This window comes from Coregonus lavaretus (genome assembly GCF_964263955.1).
Source record: "Coregonus lavaretus genome assembly, chromosome: 14".
Lineage (NCBI taxonomy): Eukaryota > Metazoa > Chordata > Actinopteri > Salmoniformes > Salmonidae > Coregonus > Coregonus lavaretus.
In genome coordinates this window covers 22551380-22578006 of record NC_140001.1, presented here as the reverse complement: position 1 = coordinate 22578006, position 26627 = coordinate 22551380, and the positions used below count along the sequence as shown (strand labels likewise).

The window sequence follows — 26627 nt, the reverse complement described above, 5'->3', positions numbered from 1 at the left end:
TCAAGAAAATCCTGCAATGCAACAGAAAGGACTTCAGAACGCCCATAAACCAAAACATCCTAAATAACATATCAAATGTGTCGTACGTAAACTGAGTGTACAAAACATTAGGAACACCCGCTCTTCCATGACATACACTGATCAGGTGAAAGCTATGATCCCTTATTGATGTTACTTGTTAAGTCAACTTCAATTAGTGCAGAGGAAGGGGAGGAAACAGGTTAAAGAAGGATTTTTAAGCCTTGAGACATGGATTGTGTATGTTTTATTTATCCTTTATTTAACTAGGCAAGTCAGTTAAGAACACATTCTAATTTATAATGACGGCCTACACCGGCCAAACCCGGACGACGACGGGCCAATTGTGCGCCGCCCTATGGGACTCCCAATCACAGCTGGTTGTGATACAGCCTGGAATCGAACCAGGGGGTCTGTAGTGACACCTCAAGCATTGAGATGCAGTGCCTTAGACCGCTGCGCCACTCGGGAGCCCATGTGTGCCATTCAGCGCGTGAGTGGGCAAGATAAAATATTTAAGAGCCTTAGAACGGGGTATGGTAGTTGGTGCCAGGCGCACCGGTTTGAGTGTGTCAAGAACTGCAACACTGCTGGGTTTTTCACGCTCAACAGTTTCCCATATGTATCAAGAATGTACCACCACCCAAAGGACATCCAGCCAACTTGACACAACTGTGGGAAGCATTGGAGTCAGCATGGGCATCCCTGTGGAACGCTTTCGACACCTTGTAGAGTCCATGCCCCGATTAATTGAAGCTGTTCTGAGGGCAAAAGGGTGTGCAACTCAATATTAGGAAGGTGTTCCTAATGTTTTGTACAATCAGTATATAAACCAATGATGCATATAAATCGTTGAAATAAAAACTAATGATTAGTGTATTATGGATGGATGATCTGGGTGCCTTGGGCTGCATTTACACAGCCCAATTCTGATCTTTCTTTCACTAATTGGTCTTTTGACCAATTAGATCAGCTCTGAAAAAGATCTGATGTGATTGGTCAAAATACCAATTAGTGGAAAAAAGAACATAATTGGGATGCCTGTGTAATTACAGCCTTTAAGGCTCAAGCAATTAAAAGGTTTTAATGGTTCCAATAGATTATCTTAATGAACGTGAGAAAATGTAAGATAATACCCGCTTATTCAATAATTACAACTGTTTGATATAGTATATGATAGTAGTCAATACTGATGTTTAGTTTGAATAATCTTGTTCAATAATCTGTTTCTAAACTACTATCCAAATGACTTACTACAAACCCTGTTGTACATCTATTAGTCTAGATAATGACTAGAAATACACATTAGAAACAATTGATTTCATAACTAGCTTACAGCTCTCCAGTTCCACTGCTTTGTAAAGCCTGGTCTACAAACCTGACCTAAACCCTGAACCTCAAAGGCAATATCTCAATTATTCAGTATTTTTCAATGTTATTGCCCTTAAAGACTTCCTCCATAACCAAAAAAAATAATAACCACTCATATCTGCCAAAAAGTAATCTTGTGAGTAAGAAGCGGCCACACAGCTATAACCTGGAGGCTTTGCTTTAAATTCAAACATCGAGCTGGTTGTTCTGACACACTTGTGTGGTCTGAATCCAACCACCAGACTCCATCTAATTTAATATATAGGAAACGACCCGGCGTTGTTGCCTCGGCTGTATGGCCTCAGCATTAACGCATGATTTGTGGAGACGTGCCGATTTCAATCCCAGTCTGATGAAATTGAAGAAATATGCATACGCTTCACTGGAAATGCTAAACTTCACACGAGTCACAATAAGAGCTCTGTGTTATACAAAGTATTCTGTGACAACCTGCCAGCGGGGGTCTCCCATTTCTAAGAGGAATAATAGGGTTACAATGGACTAGAAGATGCTTACCGTAATAGATACATAATATAACCCGGATTATGGCAAATATATGCTAATGCTCGTGCTAACATAACAGTTATCAAACAGTTGTAAAACAGACAGCATCAATATGACTAAAATACTTACGGTTCTCTTTTACCCATCTTTAAAATAATAGATGTCAATCATTACATGTCAAGTCCTAAGGGATAAGCAATCTCAAACAAAGTGTTTCCTTTAGAGTAGCCAATGTAGAAAATGACAGATTTAATATATTTTATTGGCAAAAATAACAACCCCCCCAAAAAAGTATTTTTATAAATACCAATGCTCCAGCATGTTTCTTCAAAAGATGTTGACACAAAAAAGGAAGACTTACATTTGAAATACTGAATAAAATAATGAACCACCATTCATCAAACAAACACTAATAACAGCCAAAATAATGTTTTCAGCCACTGTCAATGAGTTAGTAAGTGGTTTCAATGTGATAGCTAAAAGGTCAATTCAAGCCACCAACCTGAGAATCTGTAAACAGCTATACTTCATGAGATCTCAAAGACAGTTTACTAACTCCTCTTAACAATTGTATTGGTATTCTTTAATAATTAAATTATTCCACCTCCCTTGAGCCCTGAGTGGATTTTGGTTTGTAAAACACCTTACTTTCAGCTTTCACTTTTTGCACTTAAGTCTAGATAAAGCAAACATGCAGATCACTCCTAAACAATCACTTGTTGGGAAAAGAAAAATAAATAAACATTGTGGATCTTGCTGTTTAACAGAACATATATAGTTTTCAAGTGCCACAGTCAACGACCAAATAAGAGGGATTACATGGAGTGTTCTGAACATTGTCTCCCGTATGATAAGTATACAGTAGTCACGACCCCCCAAAGCTACAGTATCTAAAAGTGCAGTCTATCCATAAGGACACCATGTGGTCACTACAGACATTCATATTCATTAATACATCCAAATCAGAGGCTAGCCATTGTCAGAGACTGATACTGCAAATGAACATTTTCATCTTAACCTTCACCCCAAGTGCATAAAGAAACAGTAACTCTAAAATTGTGGTTCAGTCTGAACTAAATGTCAACTTGATAAAAAAATAAATGTGTTTCACGATACAACCAATTTGATACAATTCACATTGTTTTCTGCTGCAGCAATCACAGAATATCCCGTTTCAGCAACACTATATTTTGCTTTTGCTGGCTAGGGATGATTAGTCAGAGTAAATTATGATGGTAAATATATCAGAATGGTATACAAGTTGAACCAGCTGGCACTATGTACATTTAATGTCATTGTTTTTTTTTCTGTAATCAGATTAAAGTTTGATTAAATCATTGCATAGATGAAAAGTAGTAGTAGTCTAAACCTTATTCATGGTTTTTAGCAGGCAAATTTAATTCAAGAAATACCTCTGATATTTAAGTAACTCTAGATCAACACCTAAAAGACAAAGTGTATGTATACACTGAGTGTACAAAACATTGAGGACCACCCGCTCTTTCCATGACAGACTGACCAGGTGAAAGCCATGTTCCCTTATTGATGTCACCTGTTAAATCCACTTCAAATCAGTGTAGATGAAGGGGAGGAGACAGGTTAAAGAAGGATTTTTAAGCCTCGAGACAATTGTGTATGCGTGGCATTCAGAGGCTGAATGGGCAAGACAAAAATATTGAAGTGGCTTTGAACAGGGTATGGTAGTAGGTGCCAGGCACACCGGTTTGTGTTTGATACACAGTTTCTGTGTGTATCAAGGATGGTCCACCACCCAAAGGACATCCAGCCAACTTGACAACTGTGGGAAGCATTGGAGTCAACATGGGCCAGCATCCCTGTGGAACGCTTTTGACACCTTGTAGAGTCCAGAATTGAGGCTGTTCTGAGGGCAAAAGGGGGTGCAACTCAATATTAGGAAGGTGTTCCTAATGTTTTGTACACTCACTGTATAAGCAACAGTATGACATCATTCAAAATTAAAGACTGAAAACATAGTACCATATTGAAAACGCTTACAGTAGGTGAAAATAATGATTAGTAAAAAAACATGTTTTATTTAACCTATACATGCCAATCATAAACAGATGTTTAAAAAAGTTATCTAGCAAACACCAAGCCCCTAATCACAATTGAATAATGTTCAATACTGTCTGAATATGGCACAATTCCTCTACTGCAAATTATCAAAGAAAGGCTTTAAGAGAAAACAAACAAGAGTACAAACCTGATCAGTCAGTTGATGAATCCTCAAAAGTTTTTCAAAGTAGTGTGTCATGTTAAATTGTAAATTGATCTATGATACCAGTAAAAAGGCTACAGTCGTGTAATGCCATACATATCTGACGATAGGAGTGAGTCATTTGGGTTTAATTTGAGCAGTTTACGTTAAATAATTAGTTTAAATTATTGAAAATTACATAATTCGTATTCAAGGGCACCCTGATCTAACACAGTAATTATAGTTTAAATAAGGTACTGTACAATAAATATACATTAAAGATGAACTTGATCTCATGTGAGGGAAATAGATATTTCTCCTTTAAAATGTAATAGTCTTACAAACCCATTGAGGAAAAGAACACAAACTATCCCGTACCAAATCGAGATTCCCTAAAAGCACGTCACTTTGATACAGCTAAGACCGGAAGGGACTTTTTCGTAGCAGGTTAGGAGAATTAACGTAGCAGGTTAGGAGAATTAGGTTAAGGTTAGGAAAAGGGTTAGAGTTGGATAAAATGCTCTCTTAACTTGCTACGAAAAGTCACTTCCGGTCATAGCTGTATCGAAGTGGCGTGTTTTTAGGGACTCCAGTACCAAATCAGGCAGGTGTTTTGGCACTAACCACTACGAACTAAAGCAGGTAGGGTGAGGTCAGATGGACAGGGGTCAGTCCTGGGACCCAGATGAAGTGATACCCTGCCTCTGACTTCCTGCTCTATTACTCTTCCGTTTGTCGTACTTGACCGACACGATGAGGAAGACCAGCAGGGTGAGGCCCTGGATCCCCGCTAGCAGGAAGAAGTAGTAGTTGAGCTGGGAGTCATTGATGTTACCTAGAGGGAGGGAGAGAGGGGGGAGGCACAGGGACATTGTTATGACAGACATCAGTGCAACATCTCAGAAAGAGACACCACAAGAACCTGCAGAGAGGAAGAGATGGGGAGACAAGAGGGCATGATGCAGATGTCATAAATCATTAGTCACAATAAAAATGGGGTATAGAAAGAGCAAAACATGACAAACAGCAGTGGTTGATGCAACCTGCAGAGAGGGAGAAAGAGTCAGAGATGGATGGGCGCATGACACCAACATCACAATGCAGTGTTCCACATTAATGGCATACATACTGTTCATTCAGGCATACAGATGTAGGATCTTAATTTGAGCCAGTTTGCTACAGCAGGAAAATAATCCTGGAGCAACAGGAAATGTGAATTATGTGGATTATAATGAATGGACATTTTTGTAGGTGTTGATACATTTTTGTTTAGGGCAAGTCAAGTCAAATTTCTAAGAGGAAATTACAAACTTTAGAAGCATTTTTAAAACTCAAATACACTACAGCAACAAAGGTGATCAAATTAAGATCCTACATCTGTATGGGCATAACCTGACAATGTCACATGGCAACAAAAGTTTTTCTGTTTCCATGTTTAGCTCGCTCTTTCGAGAGAAATGGAATGAGATCAGTCTTGTGCATGAGAAGAAACAGCTCCATCACAGTGCAGCGGGAAGCCGATTTCTTCTTGTCTTATTACTTATGAGATGTTCGACGCAGTTTGACCCCACACTTCAATGATCATATGGAGGGTATTATTGAGGATCTGGGATTGAAGCTTGAGAAATAACAGAACAGTTTGGACCCTCAGCTGTGAGGAGCGGCAGGGAGTCTCAACACTATTAAAGGACTGTTTCCTCAGAGGAACAGATGCAATAAAAATGAGAAAAATCACAATCACTTTATTGTTCGACCTTCACTCTGGCTTAGTGGGATTGAAATATGAGCTGTGTGTGTATTGGAGACACTGGCGCAGTATGTCATAGAAAAGCTCTGACTATTTTCAGTACAAAACAACTGGTCGGCATCTCTCCTACATAGACCCTTGTTAGAGCAACTCAGCAACCCTATGCAAACCATATCACCACCTTAAATCTGTAGTACTATAAAATTCATATTGTCCAAGACAATACTACCCTTCTGTCTTAATGAGATAAAAATTGGCACCCTTCTTTCTCAGCTAAACAACATCACCAGTCTCCAGTTTCAGCAGTGCATTGTTACTAAGAAGCCTCTTTCCGAGGTTTATATTTGCACCCAGCTATTGCAGTCTTTACTTCTGAACGTTGGCACTGCTGATTGGTTGTCCCTATTCAAACAAACACTGGAGGGGAATTCTAAACAAAATCTTGTTTTTCCCCGCTATAGTTTGACATGAAGGGAAAAGCCGGACTAAATCCTCCATTTTGAAACTTAAACGGAACATTGTCTGACAATTTTGCTGGCATTAGAGAAGCTTTCCACCCCTGGCAGTCTGGTTTACTGGCCTTGCTGGTCAGCCAGAAGCCTAATGCAAATCACAGCTATTCATTTGACGGCTGCCCTATCAGAGTGCCCTGCATAACGTTTCAGTTTATACAATAGGCACACAGCATGGTACGCTTTCTTAGCCCGGAAGGATACATGAGAGAATGGATAGAGCTAGCTAGCTTACATACTGTATCTTCAAATGAGGAAGTCCAAAGCTCCAAGGCAGTGTGCTGTCAAAAGAATGCACCTACTAAGTTCTCCATGTGGGACTGTCACTGTGAATAAAGACCTAGAGAAGAAGGACTAGGCTTGATTTTAAATTGGATAACGGGGTAATCCCACAGAAATCTTGTCATTTCCCATGGTGAGGGTGGGTGGCACGGGTGGGCTGAGAAAGAGAGAGAACAGGAAGAGTGGTGTGATGGCCCTCCGGGCCCTGGGGTTCAGAGACCTGTCCCTTCAGAGTTGGGGGCCCTGGGGCCAGGAGAACACAATGACTCAGTCACAGAGCCTCAAAGTCATTGTGTACACGACAGCAGAAGAGGTCAAACACACACATGATACTGGGGAGGTCATCAACATGACCCCAATTCACCAAGGGCTTGAACTTTTTACTGGACACGCTTTGGGATTTGCACAATTTGATAAGTCACAAGGCATGACCAGAATACAACACTGACCTTATACATATATAGGATTGCAATCATTTGTATTACCTCGCTAACAATTGACAGATTTACCGCAGAGTGTATCCCAAGGCCTCAGAGTTCTCATTCCCTTCCAAATGTAAACCTATAAACTATGCTCACTCAAAACTGAAAACAAACTCAATGGATTGCTGCTAGCGGCACTTCACCAGAGGCAGAAGATATGCAGGTCGGCATATTTTAACCATAAAGAACCTCCAAACTGCAACAGGTAGGACTCACTCTGTAGGCAGTCTAAATGCATGTAGAACTACACATTCAGGTGCATGCCTCATGTTTCCTTTGCAGTTCATCATAGGATTGTATTAACCTTTATGAGAAAGTGTTGCAGGTCCTGTCCCTCCGTATGCAGTCAGCAGAGCACATCTGAATCCATATCACATCCACATCCAGCCTCTCTGCTGTCTGTGTGCTCTGCATGCTCTTTATGGATAATTGGAAAAGGAGAAGATTACAGAAAGACCATCGGGATAACGTTCACAGAGGGGGTCAATACCTTAAAGGCCCAGTGCAGTCAAAAACTTTATTTTCCTGTGATATATACTGTATTACTGGAACCATGTCGTCCAAAAAGTTATACTTTTGAATCATCTGTCCATAGAACGTTCTTCCAAGAGTCTTGATGATCATCCAGGTGCTTTTTGGCAAACTTGAGTCAACTTTTTGGACGAGATGGGTCCCATTATGCCTGGCGAAAACCAAACACTGCATTCCACAGTAAGAACATCATACTAAAAGGTCAAGCATGGTGGTGGTGGTGTGATGGTTTGGGGATGCTTTGCTGCCTCAGGACCTGGACGACATGCCTTAATAAAAGGAACCATGAATTCTGCTCTGTATCAGAGAATTCTACAGGAGAATGTCAGACCATCCATCTGTGAGCTGAAGCTGAAGCGCAGCTGGGTCATGCAGCAAGACAATGATCCAAAACACACAATCAAGTCTACATGAAAATTGCTAAAAAGCAACAAATTGGAAGTTTTGGAATGGCCTAGTCAAAGTCCAGACCTAATCCCAATTGAGATGTTGTTGCAGGACTTGAAACAAGCAGTTCATGCTTGAAAACCCACACGTCACTCAATTAAAGCAGTTCTGCATGGAAGAGTGGGCCAAAATTCCTCCACAGCGATGTGAGAGACTGATCAACAACTACAGGAAACATTTGTTTGGAGTCATTGCAGCTAAAGGTGGCACAACCAGTTATTGAGTGTAAGGGGGCAATTACTTTTTCACACAGGGGAATTGGGTGTTGCATAACTTTGTTTATGAAATAAATGAAATAAATATGTACCGTAATTTTCGGACTATAAGCCGCGCCTTTTTTCCCATTTGTCGACCCTGCGGCTTATATAACGGTGCGGCTAATCTATGGATTTTTACAGCTAACGGCCACTAGAAGACCTCCTAAATCTATGGATTTTACAGGTTACAGTCCACCAACTTTAACTCTATGGGCTCTATGACCGGTCCGCGCCCCCCACCTTTAAGCGGCGGGCTCCAGCAGGAAAAGCTGGAGGCCGGAAAAGAGTGAGACAGGTAGCGCGCAAAAGTAAAAGTGGAACCGAGAGTGGTACGAGAGACAGAACGAGAGCAAGACAGACAGACATTACGAGAGCGAGACAGTTTGTGCAAAGGAAGTTTTCATGCACAAACCCTCATTATGGAAAACAAACGTAGAAATGCATATGATGCAGCTTTTAAGTTAAAGGCAGTCAATCTGGCTGTCAAAACATCCACGATCATTAACGGGTTCCGAAAGGCTGGACTGCTGCGTGATGAAGAGGAGGACGCCGCCACAGCTGAGGCCCTTCATAGGCTGTTCGATTCCGACAGTGACGAAGAGGAGTTCGTTGGTTTTGAGAGCGACAACGAAGGAGAGAGGAGAGTGGCTGACGAAGCCACCCTGAGCCTGTTCGTTTCCGACACTGAAGATGAGGACTTTGGTGGTTTTAGTACGCAGGAAGAAGACGGAGATGAGGATTAATGACTTGACTTTTCTGGTTACAGCCGTGTACTGCACCTTAGCCTAAAAGATGAAGACGAGGATTAATGACTTTTCTGGTAGGCTGATTACCGTATATTTTAAGCAGCCGTGTTGCTGCAACTTTAGGCTTACGCGCTTACTGTCGTGTTACAGGCACTTTATTTTGCACTTTCAAAAAAACACATTTAATTTAGCCATTGATATTGCCTCGTCAAGCGCTGTAAGCTTTGTTTTTTGTTATGGTACTACTGTAGGCTATAATGTAGATAAATATTCAAAGATGTGCACACTTTTTCAAGGTTTTTCAAAAATAACCAAAGTTAAGTGGTTAAATGATTGTGACGCTATTAACTAATTTTGCTGGGGAACCCCTAGCACTCCCTCAAGGACCACTGGTTGAAAACCACTGCTGTAGATCACTGCCGGTATGTGCGCTGGGAGCGCACCGTTTAAGTTTGAAAGTTGAAAAGTTTGTGTGTCTGAAACGCTATGTGATACAGTACAGTTTACACAGCACAGTATATGTTCTGTAGCTACTATTGCACTAAATGGTAACACTTGAATACGTTATGCAAATATGCAACTTGTTTGTTGAAATGTTAATAAATGGGAGCTTCCTCAAGCAGCCATCTCTTTCCCGACAATCCCCTCTGTGCACGAACCCTTACATATGGTAATTAAACATTAAAACACCTGCGGCTTATAGTCCAGTGCGGCTTATATATGTACACATCATTCAATATTATTCAATTTATCTGCTGCGGCTTATACTCCGGTGCGCCTTATAGTGCGGAAAATACGGTAATTGTTGTGTTATTTGTTCACTTAAGTTCCCTTTATCTAATATTAGGTTTTGGTTGAAGATCTGATAACATTCAGTATCACAAATATGCAAAAGTAGAGAAAATTAGAAAGGGGGCAAATACTTTTTCATAGCACAGTATATATATATATCCACACCGAGGTTGGAATGATACTGTGAAATTGTGAACATTATGATAATGCCCTTTTAGTGTAAGAGTTGTTTGAAAAGACAGTGTGAAATTTCACCCTGTTTTGGTGGGAGGGAGTTTTGGCCTTCCATGGTGACATTTAGTCATTAGTAAATAGACCAATAAGAAAGAGAGCGTTCCAAATCTCTCTGCCAATTTCCGCTCCACACTCAGACCACTCCAAATAGTCATAGCAAAATTCTTGCTTGAGAAATTGCTCTTGGCTAAGAAACTATTTGTTTATTTTTGACCATTTTAATTTAAAACAACTTAATTGTTATGTAGAAATTATTTGATATTGAGATAAAAACAGCTGCATTGGACCTTAAACCAGGTCGTTAGAGATTGCATACGATTCAACAGCGCTGCCCATCTATGTGAATGTAATTTCACTAATTGAAAACATTTCATCTTACTTTCAAAAGGCCAGGGAATTTCTCTCCTGATTAGATTGGCGACAGTCATTTTGTAATTCTACAATAGGTAAAGCTCCACCAGTGTATCAGTGTAGAAATAGCATGGAGGAGCCAAACACTAAAAGTTTTTCCATTTCAGACCTTTTTCGTTGGTGCTCACTCAAGCTTGGACATGTTTAAAATGTTAGTAAAATACCAAAATAATAGATTCCGACGTAATGTTGAATAATTCATAGGGAATAAAACAATTTGCACAGTAGGCTAGCACAGGGGGTATGGGTATGCCGGCAGAGAGTCTACTGCTAGTATTTCAAATCGATAGCTGACACTCAGAGAGTCTGCAAGCACAGCCTTAATTAAACAGGGGTGATGGCTTTAAGGGGACTGAGAGAGGCCAAGGCACAACTGCAGCTGAATAAATACATGTTGAGGGGAAAGAGCACCCTGTTCATTGACCTTAATTGTGTAGTGTTTTATAGATTCAATAAACATCCCTGGAGAATAAGTAATATAACTGGCTCCGGAGGAATATCAGGGGACGACTGATTAGCGGAAAACGAGTTTATGGGGTGCGTTTGAAAAATTATGCAAGGTTTACATTTTTGTAATGGAACTTTCCTAATTTTCATTAGTCTGCTTCCCTCCTTCCTGCCCACAGTATGTGGCAATAACCATGACACTGTATGGCTGTGCTGTGGTACTGTATTGGAGCAAGTCATGTTGTGCAGAGATGGATCATGTCAATATCAATTTAAGGTTTTTGAAATTGATCAATACATTTAAGCTCTCAATGCAATGTCCCAACAGTTTCACACTTCAAGGCATTCAATCCCATTTTCTGGTACAAAATGAATTTAATGAAGGTGATCAATGCAGGTTTTTATGTTTTCAACTATGCCTGAACATATTCTGTCAGACTTCTCTTCCTTGTGTTGTAAAACTTCTGATTTGACTAGAGTAAATGGATTCAGTAGATCAATCATGAGTACCGGTAATTGTAAATACATTGATAATTGTATCTATCAATACCATTATTAGCTTATCTATATGGAGAAATCACTATACTGAACTCTGACACCATTAAAGGAAATAACAGGCTTCTGTTATTTGAGGGACAGGCTTCTCCATTGAGGGAGACTATGGCCAGTTCTTAGATTTGTAGTTACAGTGAGGGAAAAAAGTATTTGATCCCCTGCTGATTTTGTACGTTTGCCCACTGACAAAGAAATGATCAGTTTATAATTTTAATGGTAGGTTTATTTGAACAGTGAGAGACAGAATAACAACAAAAACATCCAGAAAAACGCATGTCAAAAATGTTATAAATTGATTTGCATTTTAATGAGGGAAATAAGTATTTGACCCCCTCTCAATCAGAAAGATTTCTGGCTCCCAGGTGTCTTTTATACAGGTAACGAGCTGAGATTGTTACCTATATAAAAGACAGCTGTCCACAGAAGCAATCAATCAATCAGATTCCAAACTCTCCACCATGGCAAAGACCAAAGAGCTCTCCAAGGATGTCAGGGACAAGATTGTAGACCTACACAAGGCTGGAATGGGCTACAAGACCATCACCAAGCAGCTTGGTGAGAAGGTGACAACAGTTGGTGCGATTATTCGCAAATGGAAGAAACACAAAATAACTGTCAATCTCCCTCGGCCTGGGGCTCCATGCAAGATCTCACCTCGTGGAGTTGCATTGATCATGAGAACGGTGAGGAATCAGCCCGAACTACACGGGAGGATCTTGTCAATGATCTCAAGGCAGCTGGGACCATAGTCACCAAGAAAACAATTGGTAACACACTACGCTGTGAAGGACTGAAATCCTGCAGTGCCAGCAAGGTCCCCCTGCTCAAGAAAGCACATATACAGGGCTGTCTGAAGTTTGCCAATGAACATCTGAATGATTCAGAGGAGAACTGGGTGAAAGTGTTGTGGTCAGATGAGACCAAAATCGAGCTCTTTGGCATCAACTCAACTCGCCGTGTTTGAAGGAGGAGGAATGCTGCCTATGACCCCAAGAACACCATCCCCACCGTCAAACATGGAGGTGGAAACATTATGCTTTGGGGGAGTTTTTCTGCTAAAGGGACAGGACAACTTCACAGCATCAAAGGGACGATGGACGGGGCCATGTACCGTCAAATCTTGGGTGAGAACCTCCTTCCCTCAGCCAGGGCATTGAAAATGGGTCGTGGATGGGTATTCCAGCATGACAATAATCCCATAGAAAATCTGTGGAGGGAGCTGAAGGTTCGAGATGCCAAACGTCAGCCTCGAAACCTTAATGACTTGGAGAAGATCTGCAAAGAGGAGTGGGACAAAATCCCTCCTGAGATGTGTGCAAACCTGGTGGCCAACTACAAGAAACATCTGACCTCTGATTGCCAACAAGGGTTTTGCCACTAAGTACTAAGGCATGTTTTGCAGAGGGGTCAAATACTTATTTCCCTCATTAAATGCAAATCAATTTATAACATTTTTGACATGCGTTTTTCTGGATTTTGTTGTTGTTATTCTGTCTCTCACTGTTCAAATAAACCTACCATTAGAATTATAGACTGATCATGTCTTTGTCAGTGGGCAAAAGTACAAAATCAGCAGGGGATCAAATACTTTTTTCCCTCACTGTATTGAGAGTTGATCAGATGGCATTTACAGCATAAAATAAAATAAAAATTACATCTCATATAGATTTTATTTCCATTCTAAAAGGAAACATTTTGCTATAGTATATACACTTACACTAAAAGTATGTGGACACCCCTTCAAATTAGTGTATTCGGCAATTTCAGCCACTGACAGGTGTATAAAATCGAGCACAGAGCCATGCAATCTCCGTAGACAAACATTGGCAGTAGAATGGCCCGTAATGAAGAGCTCAGTGACTTTCAACGTGGCACCGTCATAAGATGCCACCTTTCCAACAAAGTCAGTTTATCACATTTCTGACCTGCTAGAGCTGCCCTGGTCAACTGTAAGTGCTGTTATTGTGAAGTGAAAACATCTAGAAGCAACAACGGCTCAGCCGCGAAGTGGTAGACCACACAAGCTCACAGAACGGGACCGCCGAGTGCTGAAGCGCGTAGCGCATAAAAGTTGTCTGTCCTCGGTTGCAACACTCACTACCGAGTTCCAAACTGCCTCTGGAAGCAAAATAACTGTTTGTCAGGAGCTTCATGAAATGGGTTTCCATGGCCGAGCAGCCGCACACAAGCCTAAGCTCACCATGCGCAATGCCAAGCGTTGGCTGGAGTGGTGTAAAGGTCGCCGCCATTGGACTCTGGAGCAGTGGAAATGCGTTATCTGGAGTGATGAATCTCCATCTGGCAGTCCAACGGACAAATCTGGGTTTGGCGGATGCCTGGAGAACGCTACTCGCCGAATGCATAGTGCCAACAATAAAATGTGGAAGAGGAATAATGGTCTGGGGCTGTTTTTCATGGTTCGGGCTAGGCCCCTTAGTTCTAGTGAAGGGAAATGTTTACGCTACAGCATACAATGACATTCTAGACGATATTGTGCTTCCAACTTTGTGGCAACAGTTTGGGGAAGGCCCTTTCCTGTTTCAGCATGACAATGCCCCTGTGTACAAAAGCGAGATCCATACAGAAATGGTTTGTCAGGTCTCCCGTGTGGCGCAGCGGTCTAAGGCACTGCAGTGCATGAGGCGTCACTACAGATCCGGGTTTGATCCAGGGCTGTGTCGCAGCCGGCCGCGACCGGGAGACCCATGAGGCGACACACAATTGGCCCAGCATCGTCCGGGTTAGGGGAGGGTTTGGCCGGCCGGGATGTCCTTGTCCCATCGCGCTCTAGCGACTCCTGTGGCAAGCCGGGCGCATGCATGCTGACACGGTCACCAGTTGTACGGTGTTCCTCCAACACATTGGTGCGGCTGGCTTCCAGGTTAAGCGAGCATTGTGTCAAGAAGCAGCGCAGCTTGGCAGGGTTATGTTTCGGAAGATGCATGGCTCTCGACCTTCACCTCTCCCGAGTCTGTACGGGAGTTGCAGCGATGGGACAAGACTGTAACTACCAATTGGATATCATGAAATTGAGGCGAAAAAGGGGTAAAAAGTATTTAAAATATAATAATAATAATAATAATAATAATAATATGGTTTGTCGAGATCGGTGTGGAAGAACTTGACTGGCCTGCACAGAGCCCTGACCTCAACCCCATCGAACACCTTTGGGATGAATTGGAACGCCGACTGAGAGCCAGGCCTAATCCCCCAACATCAGTGCCCGACCTCACTAATGCTCGTAGCTGAATGGAAGCAAGTCCCCGTAGCAATGTTCCAAAATCTAGTGGAAAGCCTTCCCAGAAGAGAGGAGGCTGTTATAGCAGCAAAGGGGGGGAACAACTCCATATTTACTGCCCATGATTTCGGAATAAAATGTTTGACAAGTAGGTGTCCACATACATATTATCAAGAATACCTGATAGCTCTAATCTCAAGAAGAGTTCTTGAAAGATGAATAGCTCTCTGAGCATTTCTTCCTTTTCTGGAACCTTTGCCCCCCATTAAAACACTGACATTTCACTAAGCATCACCCAATGGTCCGTGAGCAGGATATGAGGGTCTCAACCCAAACTTTGAATGTCCAAAATCCCCTGATATCTGATCCTGGATCAGTCAGGACTTGAACACGGTACAATGAAAATAAAATGCCATTTCCTGGTCTGTGACTGCAGCTACATACTCAGAGCATCAAGCTCTGTGTTCCTGAAAGTCAATGGTGTATGAATACATTGGCCAATAACTCAAAGGAGCACCCGTTTCAGCAGAATAAACCATATTTATGTGTACAAGCAAACTCATGAGGCAGAAGAGGTTGACCTTTCATTGACTTTAACCGTGGGGTTAACTGAGCACATTGCAGTCTCCGTCAGAGGAGACAAGATGGCTGCCTTTTCTAGGACCACATAAAGGAATGTGATAATGACCAGTAAGATGTGGCGTCACCAAGTCGAAAACATAACACAAATACTAGTTACCAAAGGCATATGCTTTTACATTTGGACAGATTTCTGGTCTCTATTTTTGTACCTAACTTTGCTTCTCTACCTGTGCATGTCTGCTGCTAGTTTGTGTGGATTAGAAGAGAGGAGGTGGTGTAGTGTAACAGAGGTGAGCAGTAGCCTCCAGCATGCCAAGGAGGTAGCTAGCTAGCTGTGCCAGCTCTCTGGTGTGCCACAGGGGCAGCTTTACTTAAGAGGAGGGGGCTGTTTAATCAGGCCCCCAGCCTGTGATTAATACTGTGTGTCTGTCCCCAAGCATGCACCCCTCTACTCAGCTCACAAGCTCCTGTTTAATCCATGCTTCACTCCACTTCGCTCCGTCTCCGCATCACACAGCCCTCAGCCATGTAAATAAGTGCACTGAGTCACGGGGGTGGGGGGGGGATAGAGACAGGTAAAGCCCAGCAAAGTAAGTGGGAAAAGACAAAACAGCAAACTGATCTCTAACAGGCTTTGAGGATAAAGCTTTGGCCACCTGGATGTTTATTCTGTTTGTTCGCCTGCCTTACGATGTTCAGTCTCTCTTTAAATTACTTTTTCAAAAAGAAGAGAGAGCGAGAGAAAGAAGGCTTGCAGGCAAACTGGGGTCTCATTTAACAATCAAATGATGCTTACTAAACAAACAGCTCCTCGGGCGAGGCGAGGGATGGATTTATGAAGCCGTGCCAAGCATCTTCAAGTGCTAACATCATCAAAAATACCTCCCAACCTGTCGGCACACTGTATTAATGAGCTATTAGGTGTTTGTGGGTAAACAATTTACAGTGTGATCTTAGGAAAGGAAAGTGCATTTGGGATGGGAGGCTCCTCTCACTAGGGAACACATCCATCTGCTGCCAGCGCCACGCTATTTATTCAAGCACTACGACAGATTTACACAAACCTTTTGTTGTTAGTCTGACATCTCTATTTACTACGGGAAACACTTAAAACAAGAGAATTACACCAGGGTCATTTTTTCTTCTTCGGAGCAACTCATTTTCAAACCCCTTAAGTGGATTTAAAAATCAGGACGAGACATGAAAGTTCTTGTGACGCGTCCCCCCAGGAAATACATTTCTGTTTGTTGTTGTGAGACTAAATACTGCTTAGGTAATCAGTGTCAATACTGTGTTCTGCTATACGAAGACAACAGTAATTTGTCACACTGATGATGTTTTGTCACAACAATTTTACAGTAACATCTATAAAAACGCAAGACATTGTGCATGAGTGGAGCATAGTATCATAGCTTTCCTCATCCCTGGAAAACTGTGTTCATAAAGATCAATGACCAGTGTGTTGATGGCAGGTTTCAGAGCCCATGTTTAAGGCCCATTGCGCCGACAGGTTTCCCTAGAGTCCGTATACAGATCTTTATGCAGGCTGAGTCGATAAAATGCACCATCATTCTCACTCACATTGCTTCTCTCTGAAGAGCCTGTCCACCTCCTATAATATGAGTAATGACCATTGTCTCGTAAGAACCTACCTTAAGAACTTGTATTGGCTGTATGTTTGCTCTCTCTTACCAAAATCCTTGTGGGAGGACATCCAGCCAATCCCCTTGAGGGACACTATGGCCAGTAGGCCGGAGCCCACGAAGGAGCCTATCCCAGAGAAGAAGAAGAACAGCCCCATGATGGCACTCTGCATGGACCTGGGGGCAGCTGAGTAGGCAAACTCCAGACCTGGAAGAGGAGACAGAGACACTTAACTCAACAAAGATCCGTAGAATAAACTATAAATACTAACAAGTAAACATAAAACCCCTCATGCAGTACATCTGGCCATACAGAGTAAACATTGACGGATGCTAACTTTGACAAGAGTCTAGAAATGTGTTTGGATCAAACAAAATCCATGTCTGCACATGTTCCAACCATGGCAGACCATGGCTGGGGGGTGAGGATCAGTTCAAAGTGTTTTTTTTGACGACTTTGGCAGAGGACAGCCTATTGGCCGTGTGTGTGTTGCTGTAGTATAGTTTGTGGTCAGCAGCAGACAGTGTGTGTCATAGTGAGGATGGCTCATTACCCATGGGTCCCACCTAGACACAGTAGCCAGGGGGCAATCACTATGGAAGCAACTCCAATGATTCACTGTAGAGCTCCACTTTAGAGATTAGATTTACATTAGAAGAACAGGCCTTTCATCCATAACAACTTGACCAATTTATATACATGAGATAGAGGCTTTAGCCCACCACAGCGCTGTTTGACTGCTAAATATCAGTGGAAAGTAGGGCTGTTCTCTCCCCTTACGCCCGCAGGCCTACCTTACGCCCCCCCAGCAGGGGACCAGTCTCGAGCACCTATTCAGCTGCAATTGTTTCTGGAAAAGTGTCAATATTTTATGTGTCATGAGACAGAGGAGGGGATTGAGGGGGAGGGGGGAGCGAGAGAGAGGATCAAATAGTTTTTATTTTGCCATGAGAGCTGCCTGCCTGCTAGCTGACGTTGATCATTTCATGTCGCCTCAAACCTGATCTTTCAAATTAGGTCCTATAGCTGCAGCTGTCAAGAGAGATTAGGGAGCCTTTGTTAACCAATGAGTCCCACTGTAATGCCGGTGCGTTTATATACCATTGGATTAGTCTATTTCTTCTGCATCCATAGATATCAACCATTAGTCTGTGTGAATAACGGGGCCTGAGCTAGAGCGGTGTTTGTGAGACAAGGGCGTATCCCGAAGGGACGTCTGTAGAGTGCGAATAGTTTGAGCTACAAACTATTAAAAGCTATCTATGAAAAGCTGAGACTCTCACGAACACGCACGTGTAAAATGTTTTCACATGTTGCTCACAAGCTACACAAGAGTCGTTAGAAGGTAAGGGGTTCTTCTACATAGAAGATCACAGGAAATCCCAGGAAATAGTGTCTAGAATACTGTAATAAGCTCCAAACAGTTGTCAATTGACTAGTTGGATATTCATTTCCCAGTGAGCAAACAATTTCTTTACTTACAGCATTTATATAAATTAATTTCTATCAGGGTTTCGCTTTGGCAGACCTTATTTTCTTAATTTACATTTGTCAGTACAACTAATGAATGCAACCATTTATGTCAAATGGTTTTGTGTTCTACTTGTAGCCCTGGTTGTCCTGAAAATAAAATGGTAAAACACTTCATTGTGAAGCTAAATAAAAGAGCTGGACATGCAGATAAATGAAAGTCAGATAAATGAGAGCTGGAGTCTCGGGACTGATAGGGTTAAGGATGCCTTTTTACACCTTCCTTACTTAAAAACATGTATGCGACGCACGACTCCACTCCCAGTTACTTGGACAGGGACTAAGGTAGACACGGACACGAATGATCTGCTTGGCGTGTTGACACACTGGTGGTTTGTTGTGGCCGAGTATTGGTGCTAAACACTACCCACTCTGCCCCTACTCAGATGGTAATGCGCCGTCGCAACCTTCGCTCTCTCTCTCCCACTACTCTCTCCTCTTCCATCCTATCATCTCTTCCCTCTGCTCAATCCTTCTCCCTCCAATCTCCTGATTCTGCCTCCTCAACCCTCCTCTCCTCCCTTTCTGCATCTTTTGACTCTCTATGTCCCCTATCCTCCCGGCCGGCTCGGTCCTCCCCTCCTGCTCCGTGGCTTGACGACTCATTGCGAGCGCACAGAACAGGGCTCCGGGCAGCCGAGCGGAAATGGAGGAAAACTAGACTCCCTGCGGACCTGGCATCTTTTCACTCCCTCCTCGCTACATTTTCTTCATCTGTTTCTGCTGCTAAAGCCACTTTCTACCACTCTAAATTCCAAGCATCTGCCTCTAACCCTAGGAAGCTCTTTGCCACCTTCTCCTCCCTGCTGAATCCTTTCCCCCCCTCCTCCTCCCTCTCTGTGGATGACTTCGTCAACCATTTTGAAAAGAAGGTTGACGACATCCGATCCTCGTTTGTTAAGTCAAATGACACTGCTGGTCCTGCTCACAATGCCCTACCCTATGCTTTGACTTCTTTCTCCCCTCTCTCTCCAGATGAAATCTTGTGACTTGTGACAGCCGGCCGCCCAACAACCTGCCCGCTTGACCCTATCCCCTCCTCTCTTTTCCAGACCATATCCGGTGACCTTCTCCCTTACCTCACCTCGCTCATCAACTCATCCTTGACCGCTGGCTATGTCCCTTCCGTCTTCAAGAGAGCGAGAGTTGCACCCCTTCTCAAAAAACCAACACTCGATCCCTCTGATGTCAACAACTACAGACCAGTATCCCTTCTTTCTTTTCTCTCCAAAACTCTTGAGCGTGCCGTCTTTAGCCAACTCTCTTGCTATCTCTCTCAGAATGACCTTCTTGATCCAAACCAGTCAGGTTTCAAGACTGGTCATTCAACTGAGACTGCTCTTCTTTGTGTCACGGAGGCTCTCCGCACTGCTAAAGCTAACTCTCTCTCCTCTGCTCTTGTCCTTTTAGACCTGTCTGCTGCCTTTGACACTGTGAACCATCAGATCCTCCTCTCCACCCTCTCCGAGTTGGGCATCTCCGGCGCGGCTCACTCTTGGATTGCGTCCTACCTGACCGGTCACTCCTACCAAGTGGCGTGGCGAGAATCTGTCTCCGCACCATGTGCTCTCACCACTGGTGTCCCCCAGGGCTCAGTTCTAGGCCCTCTCCTATTCTCTCTATACACCAAGTCACTTGGCTCTGTCATATCCTCACATGGCCTCTCCTATCATTGCTACGCAGACGACACACAACTAATCTTCTCCTTTCCCCCTTCTGATAACCAGGTGGCGAATCGCATCTCTGCATGTCTGGCAGACATATCAGTGTGGATGACGGATCACCACCTCAAGCTGAATCTTGGCAAGACGGAGCTGCTCTTCCTCCCGGGGAAGGACTGCCCGTTCCATGATCTCGCCATCACGGTTGACAACTCCGTTGTGTCCTCCTCCCAGAGTGCGAAGAGCCTTGGCGTGACCCTGGACAACACCCTGTTGTTCTCCGCTAACATCAAGGCAGTGACCCGATCCTGTAGGTTCATGCTCTACAACATTTGGAGAGTACGACCCTGCCTTACACAGGAAGCGGCACAGGTCCTAATCCAGGCACTTGTCATCTCCCGTCTGGATTACTGCAACTCGCTGTTGGCTGGGCTCCCTGCCTGTGCCATTAAACTCCTACAACTCATCCAGAATGCCGCAGCCCGTCTGGTGTTCAACCTTCCCAAGTTCTCTCACGTCACCCCGCTCCTCCGCACACTCCACTGGCTTCCAGTTGAAGCTCGCATCTGCTACAAGACCATGGTGCTTGCCTACGGAGCTGTGAGGGGAACGGCACCTCCGTACCTTCAGGCTCTGATCAGTCCCTACACCCAAACGAGGGCATTGCGTTCATCCACCTCTGGCCTGCTGGCCCCCCTACCTCTGCGGAAGCACAGTTCCCACTCAGCCCAGTCAAGACTGTTCGCTGCTCTGGCACCCCAATGGTGGAACAAGCTCCCTCACGACGCCAGTACAGCGGAGTCACTCACCACCTTCCGGAGACACTTGAAACCCCACCTCTTTAAGGAATACCTGGGATAGGATAAAGTAATCCTTCTACCCCCCCTTACCCCACCCCAAAGAAAGAAAGAGAAAAGAAAAAACATATTGTAAAGTGGTTATCCCACTGGCTATAAGGTGAATGCACCAATTTGTAAGTCGCTCTGGATAAGAGCGTCTGTTAAATGACGTAAATGTAAAATGTACAATACAGAGGGAGGAGTGGAAAAAATATAAAACATTCCTAATAGAAAAAAGAATGTGGTGTAGACACTTTATTACACTGTCAAATGCTCTGCCACAACATATCTGACCTTTCCATTTGTTTCCACCTGAAAACATGCATTTATTTGTATCCTCAGGTAACCTTTTCACAGCAAATGAAAAAAAGCTGTAATAGCCTACATATCGTAGGGGGAATGCATGAGGTTTCTCGGACAATGCACAGCAGTACAATGGGATCTGTAGTGAAAGGAGGTATTTGCAGGACTATTTTCAATGAATCCCCTACTTGTCTATGTGGAGGTGGATACAATGAGTTGAGATGGAATAATAATGATGTCCGCTTCCCAACCACACGCAAAACAAACAGCCTGACCTTTTTGCACCAAGAGGCTGAATTATTCAAAAAGGGAACCAGAAAGTTAAAATATTTTATTTCGCTTTCTCCCGAGGGCTGTGTTGCAGGGGTGATTTTTCTTTCTTGGAAAATAACATTAGCCTTTAACATTTTCAAAAGAGCAATACATAATTAAAAATCCCAGAGGGGATCATTTGCAAAGTTTTTGTATATTCTTAGTGCCTGAAAGCAGGAGAACCGCGGGTGGTGTATAAGCACAGAATTACCCTAGTACCTCCGAGGCTGAAGGAATTGTAGTGGGGGAGGAGGTGGGTACCTAGATGTATTAAAATGATTTATTCAAACATAATAAGACCAAGGGGAAACTGTTTTTCCAGACATATGTCACAATTCAGTCATCTAATTTTCCTTGAAGATATCCCCAGTGGGGGAAGTTTATTTTAGGGCTCCCCACAGCTTTCTTATGTCTGTATTTGAATTTCATGGGCATTCTGATACTGGAGTAAAGTGTGACTGCCAGTGTTTTTTTAATAGACACCTTGGGCAAACCAATGTGTTCCAAACATAACTTAATTATGTTCAATTTAATTGATAACGTGGATATTTAATTAATCCTGTAAATTCATTTTCTTTATATCTGTGCAATGTCTTTTCATCTGCTCTCAGCCACACATCTACCTACAGTGTCTTTTTCCACAACACAAAGACTAAACACTGAGTCACTAAAAGGTCTCCTTTGTGGAGACACCATTGATGGGCTAAGGAAAAGAAGAAACACAATATCCAGAAACAACTAGCAATAACTGACAAATTACAGAGATTATGTATGAAAGACATGTTGAAGAAAATAAGAAAAAAAGTATTCCTCTTACATGATACAATAGACCTTGTGGAATTATTTTTTGAAACTATGCAATGTTCCAAGATGGCGTAGTAGTGCAGTCCTGTTTTTGTCGTGTGTCTGTAAATAGCCTGTAAATACCCAGTTTTTATTTTTATTTTTCGTACATATTTCCCTATCAGACTTTTCATCCTTCTACAAAATATACTTTCCTGCAACCCGCCTCACTCAATGTGGAACGGATTCTATTATTGACTTACCTTTTATCTAGAATCTCCAGTTGAAACCAGCTAACTAGCTACTTGCTATTAGCCACAGTTAGCGGTATTTCACCCAGAACATTGGATTTTTCTGCTGGAATAATTTAATCACTGGACATTAATCACCGGATCGCAACTAGCTAGCCGCAACCGAATGGATGTTGTTGTTTGGCTAATCACCACTGCCCCCGATGCAAGCACCAGTTAGCCTCGAGCTAGCCTAGAGCCAGGCCCATATCCCGGCTATCTACCTCTCGGTCTACCGGACGGGAGTAGCCAGATAACTAGCTAATTGCTATTAGCTACCGTTAGCGGTTTTTCACCATTGTCCGTGGCCTGCACCACCTACCAGCCAGCTCTAGCCTGGACTATTATTCGGCCAGTCTGCACTGTCTGCACAGCGCGTTATCGACCCAGAACATATCAGTTGTTCTGCCGGAATCACTGAATCACTGGACCTTTAACTCCGGATTCATCGCTACCAGCTAGCTGCAACAAAATGGACGTTGTGGTTTGGCTAATCATCCTGAGCTAGGCCCATCTCCCGGCTATCTACCTCTCTGTCAACCGGACGGGACCACCTAGTGTTGACACGGAGCCCCGCCGATCCTACACGACGGGTCTGCTGACAAAATCGTCTGATATGGTTACAACAGGCTTCCCGTTACGACGTCGACCACGAAGATTCCATCTGCTAGCCCCGGCCCGCTAGCACACGCTAGCCGTGGCCTCTTGCTCGCTAGTGCTTTAGCAGCCCCCGAACTACCTCCGAACTATCCTATTGCTGTTCACCGGACCTTATGATAACTAAGCTATACAGCTGATGCCTGCTGGACTGTTCCTTTTTACAGTACTGCATCCTGTTTATGTTTAGCCTCAGCCAAAACTGTGTCGTCATTACCAGCTGTTGTCTTAGCTCTCTCAAATTACACCTGTGATTGCTTTATGCCTCTCTCCCATGTCAATATGGTTTGCTTATTGCTGTTTCGGTTATTTCTAATTGTACTATTTCACTGTAGATCCTCCAGCCCAGCTAAACCTGCCTTAGATAGCTCCTTTGTCCCACCCCCCATACACGCGGAGACCGACTCAATCGGTGCCTCCAGTGATGCCATCTCTTTCATACATAATGCCCTGAATCTTTTCTACAACGCCTGGAAATCTGCCCCCTTTATTCTATGTACCCAACGCACTAGAAGACCAGTTCTTAAAGCCTTTAGCCGTATCCTTATTCTAGTCCTCGTCTGTTCCTCTGGTGATGTAGAGGCTAACCAAAGCCCTGCAGCCCTCAGTATCAATCCTACTCCCCAGGCGCTATCATTTGTTGACTTCTGTAATCGCAAAAGCCTTGGTTTCTTGCATGTTAATATCAGAAGTCTACTTCCTAAGTTTGAGTTATTCACTGCGTTAGCACACTCCACCAACCCTGATGATCTAGCAGTGTCTGAATCCTGGCTTAGGAAGGCCACCAAAAATTCTGAAATTTCCATCCCCAACTATAACATTTTCCGTCTAGATAGAACTGCCAAAGGGGGTGGAGTTGCAATCTACTGTAGAGATAGCCTGCAGAGCTCTATCATACTATCCAGGTCTGTGCCCAAATAGTTTGAGCTTCTACTTCTAAAAATCCACCTTTCCAGAAATAAGTCTCTCACTGTTGCCGCTTGCTACAGACCCCCCTCAGCCCCCAGCTGTGCCCTGGACACCATATGTGAATTGATTGCCCCCCATTTATCCTCAGAGTTCGTACTGCTTGGTGACCTAAATTGGGATATGCTTAACACCCCGGCCATCCTACAATCCAAACTAGATGCCCTCAATCTCACACAAATTATCAACGAACCTACCAGGTACAACCCTAAATCCGTAAACATGGGTACCCTCATAGATATCATCCTGACTAACGTACCCTCTAAATACACCTCCGCTGTCTTCAACCAGGATCTCAGCGATCACTGCCTTATTGCCTGCGTCCGTAACGGGTCCGCGGTCAAACTACCACCCCTCATCACTGTCAAACGCTCCCTAAAACACTTTAGCGAGCAGGCCTTCCTAATTGACCTGGCCCAGGTATCCTGGATGGATATAGATCTCATTCCGTCAGTAGAGGATGCCTGATTGTTCTTTAAAAGTAATTTCCTCTCAATCTTAAATAAACATGCCCCATTCAAAAAATACAGAACTAAGAACAGATATAGCCCCTGGTTCTCCTCAGACTTGACTGCCCTTGACCAGCACAAAAACATCCTGTGGCGTACTGCATTAGCATCAAATAGCCCCCGCGATATGCAACTTTTCAGGGAAGTTAGGAACCAATATACACAAGCAGTCAGGAAAGCAAAGGCTAACTTTTTCAAACAGAAATGTGCATCCTGTAGCACTAACTCCAAAAAGTTTTGGGACACTGTAAAGTCCATGGAAAATAAGAGCACTTCCTCCCAGCGGCCCACTGCACTGAGGCTAGGAAACACTTTCACCACCGATAAATCTACAATAATCGAGAATTTCAACAAGCATTTTGCTACGGCTGGCCATGCTTTCCACCTGGCTACCACTACCCCGGCCACCAACTCTGCACCCTCCGCTGCAACTTGCCCATGCCCCCCCCCGCTTCTCCTTCACACAAATTCAGACAGCTGATGTTCTGAAAGAGCTGCACAATCTGGACCCCTACAATTCATCTGAGCTAGACAATCTGGACCCTTTCTTTCTAAAAATAGCAGCCGAAATTGTCGCAACCCCTATTACTAGCCTGTTCAACCTCTATTTCGTAACGTCTGAGATCCCCAGAGATTGGAAAGCTGCCGCGGTCATCCCCCTCTTCAAAGGGGGTGACACTCTAGATCCAAACCGTTACAGACCTATATCCATCCTGCCCTGCCTTTCGAAAGTATTTGAAAGCCAAGTTAACAAACACATCACCGACCATTTCGAATCCCACTGTACCTCGGTTTCCGAGCTGGTCATGGGTGCACTTCAGCCACGCTCAAGGTCCTAAACGATATTATAACCTCGATCGATAATAGACAGTACTGTGCAGCCATCTTCATCGACCTGGCCAAGGCTTTCGACTCTGTCAACCACCGCATTCTTATTGGCAGACTAAATAGCCTTGGTTTCTCAAATGACTGCCTCGCCTGGTTCACCAACTACTTCTCAGATAGAGTTTAATGTGTCAAATCGGAGGGCCTGTTGTCTGGACCTATGGCAGTCTCTATGGGGGTGCCACAGGGTTCAATTCTTGGGCCGACTCTTTTCTCCGTGTATATCAATGATGTCGCTCTTGCTGCTGGTGACTCTCAGATCCACCTCTACGCAGACGACACCATTTTGTATACATCTGGCCATTTATTGGACACTGTGTTAACAAACCTCCAAACGAGCTTCAATGCCATACAACACTCCTTCAGTAGCCTCCAACTGCTCTTAAATACTAGTAAAACTAAATGCATGCTCTTCAATCGAACGCTGCTGGAACCCGCCCACCCGACTAGAATCACTACTCTCGACGGGTCTGACCTAGAGTATGTGGACAACTACAAATAACTAGGTGTCTGGTTAGACTGTAAACTCTCCTTCCAGACTCACATTAAGAATCTCCAATCCAAAGTTAAATCTAGAATCGGCTTCCTATTTCGCAACAAAGCCTCCTTCACTCATGCTGCCAAACATGCCCTCGTAAAACGGACTATCCTACCGATCCTTGACTTCGGCGATGTCATTTACAAAATAGCCTCCAACACTCTACTCAGCAAATTGGATGTAGTCTATCACAGTGCCATCCATTTTGTCTCCAAAGCCCCATACACTACCCACCACTGTGACCTGTACGCTCTTGTTGGCTGGTCCTCACTACATGTTCGTCGTCAAACCCACTGGCTCCAGGCCATCTATAAATCACTACTAGGCAAATCCCCG

The 26627-nt window shown here is 43.6% G+C and overlaps 1 protein-coding gene across 1 annotated transcript in view; it reads right to left on the bottom strand.

The window, feature by feature from the left end:
• Nucleotides 1–3921: 3921 nt before the first annotated feature.
• LOC311141602 (solute carrier family 15 member 4-like) overlaps nucleotides 3922–26627 on the bottom strand; it is a 57291-nt gene continuing 34585 nt past the window's right edge. The window contains exons 8-9 of the mRNA XM_084176977.1: nucleotides 17067–17225; nucleotides 3922–4946 (exon numbers count right to left, since the gene is read on the bottom strand). Of these exons, the coding sequence (XP_084033103.1) occupies nucleotides 4780–4946; nucleotides 17067–17225 (326 nt within the window). The 3' untranslated portion in view covers nucleotides 3922–4779. The remainder of the gene's footprint in view (nucleotides 4947–17066; nucleotides 17226–26627) is intronic.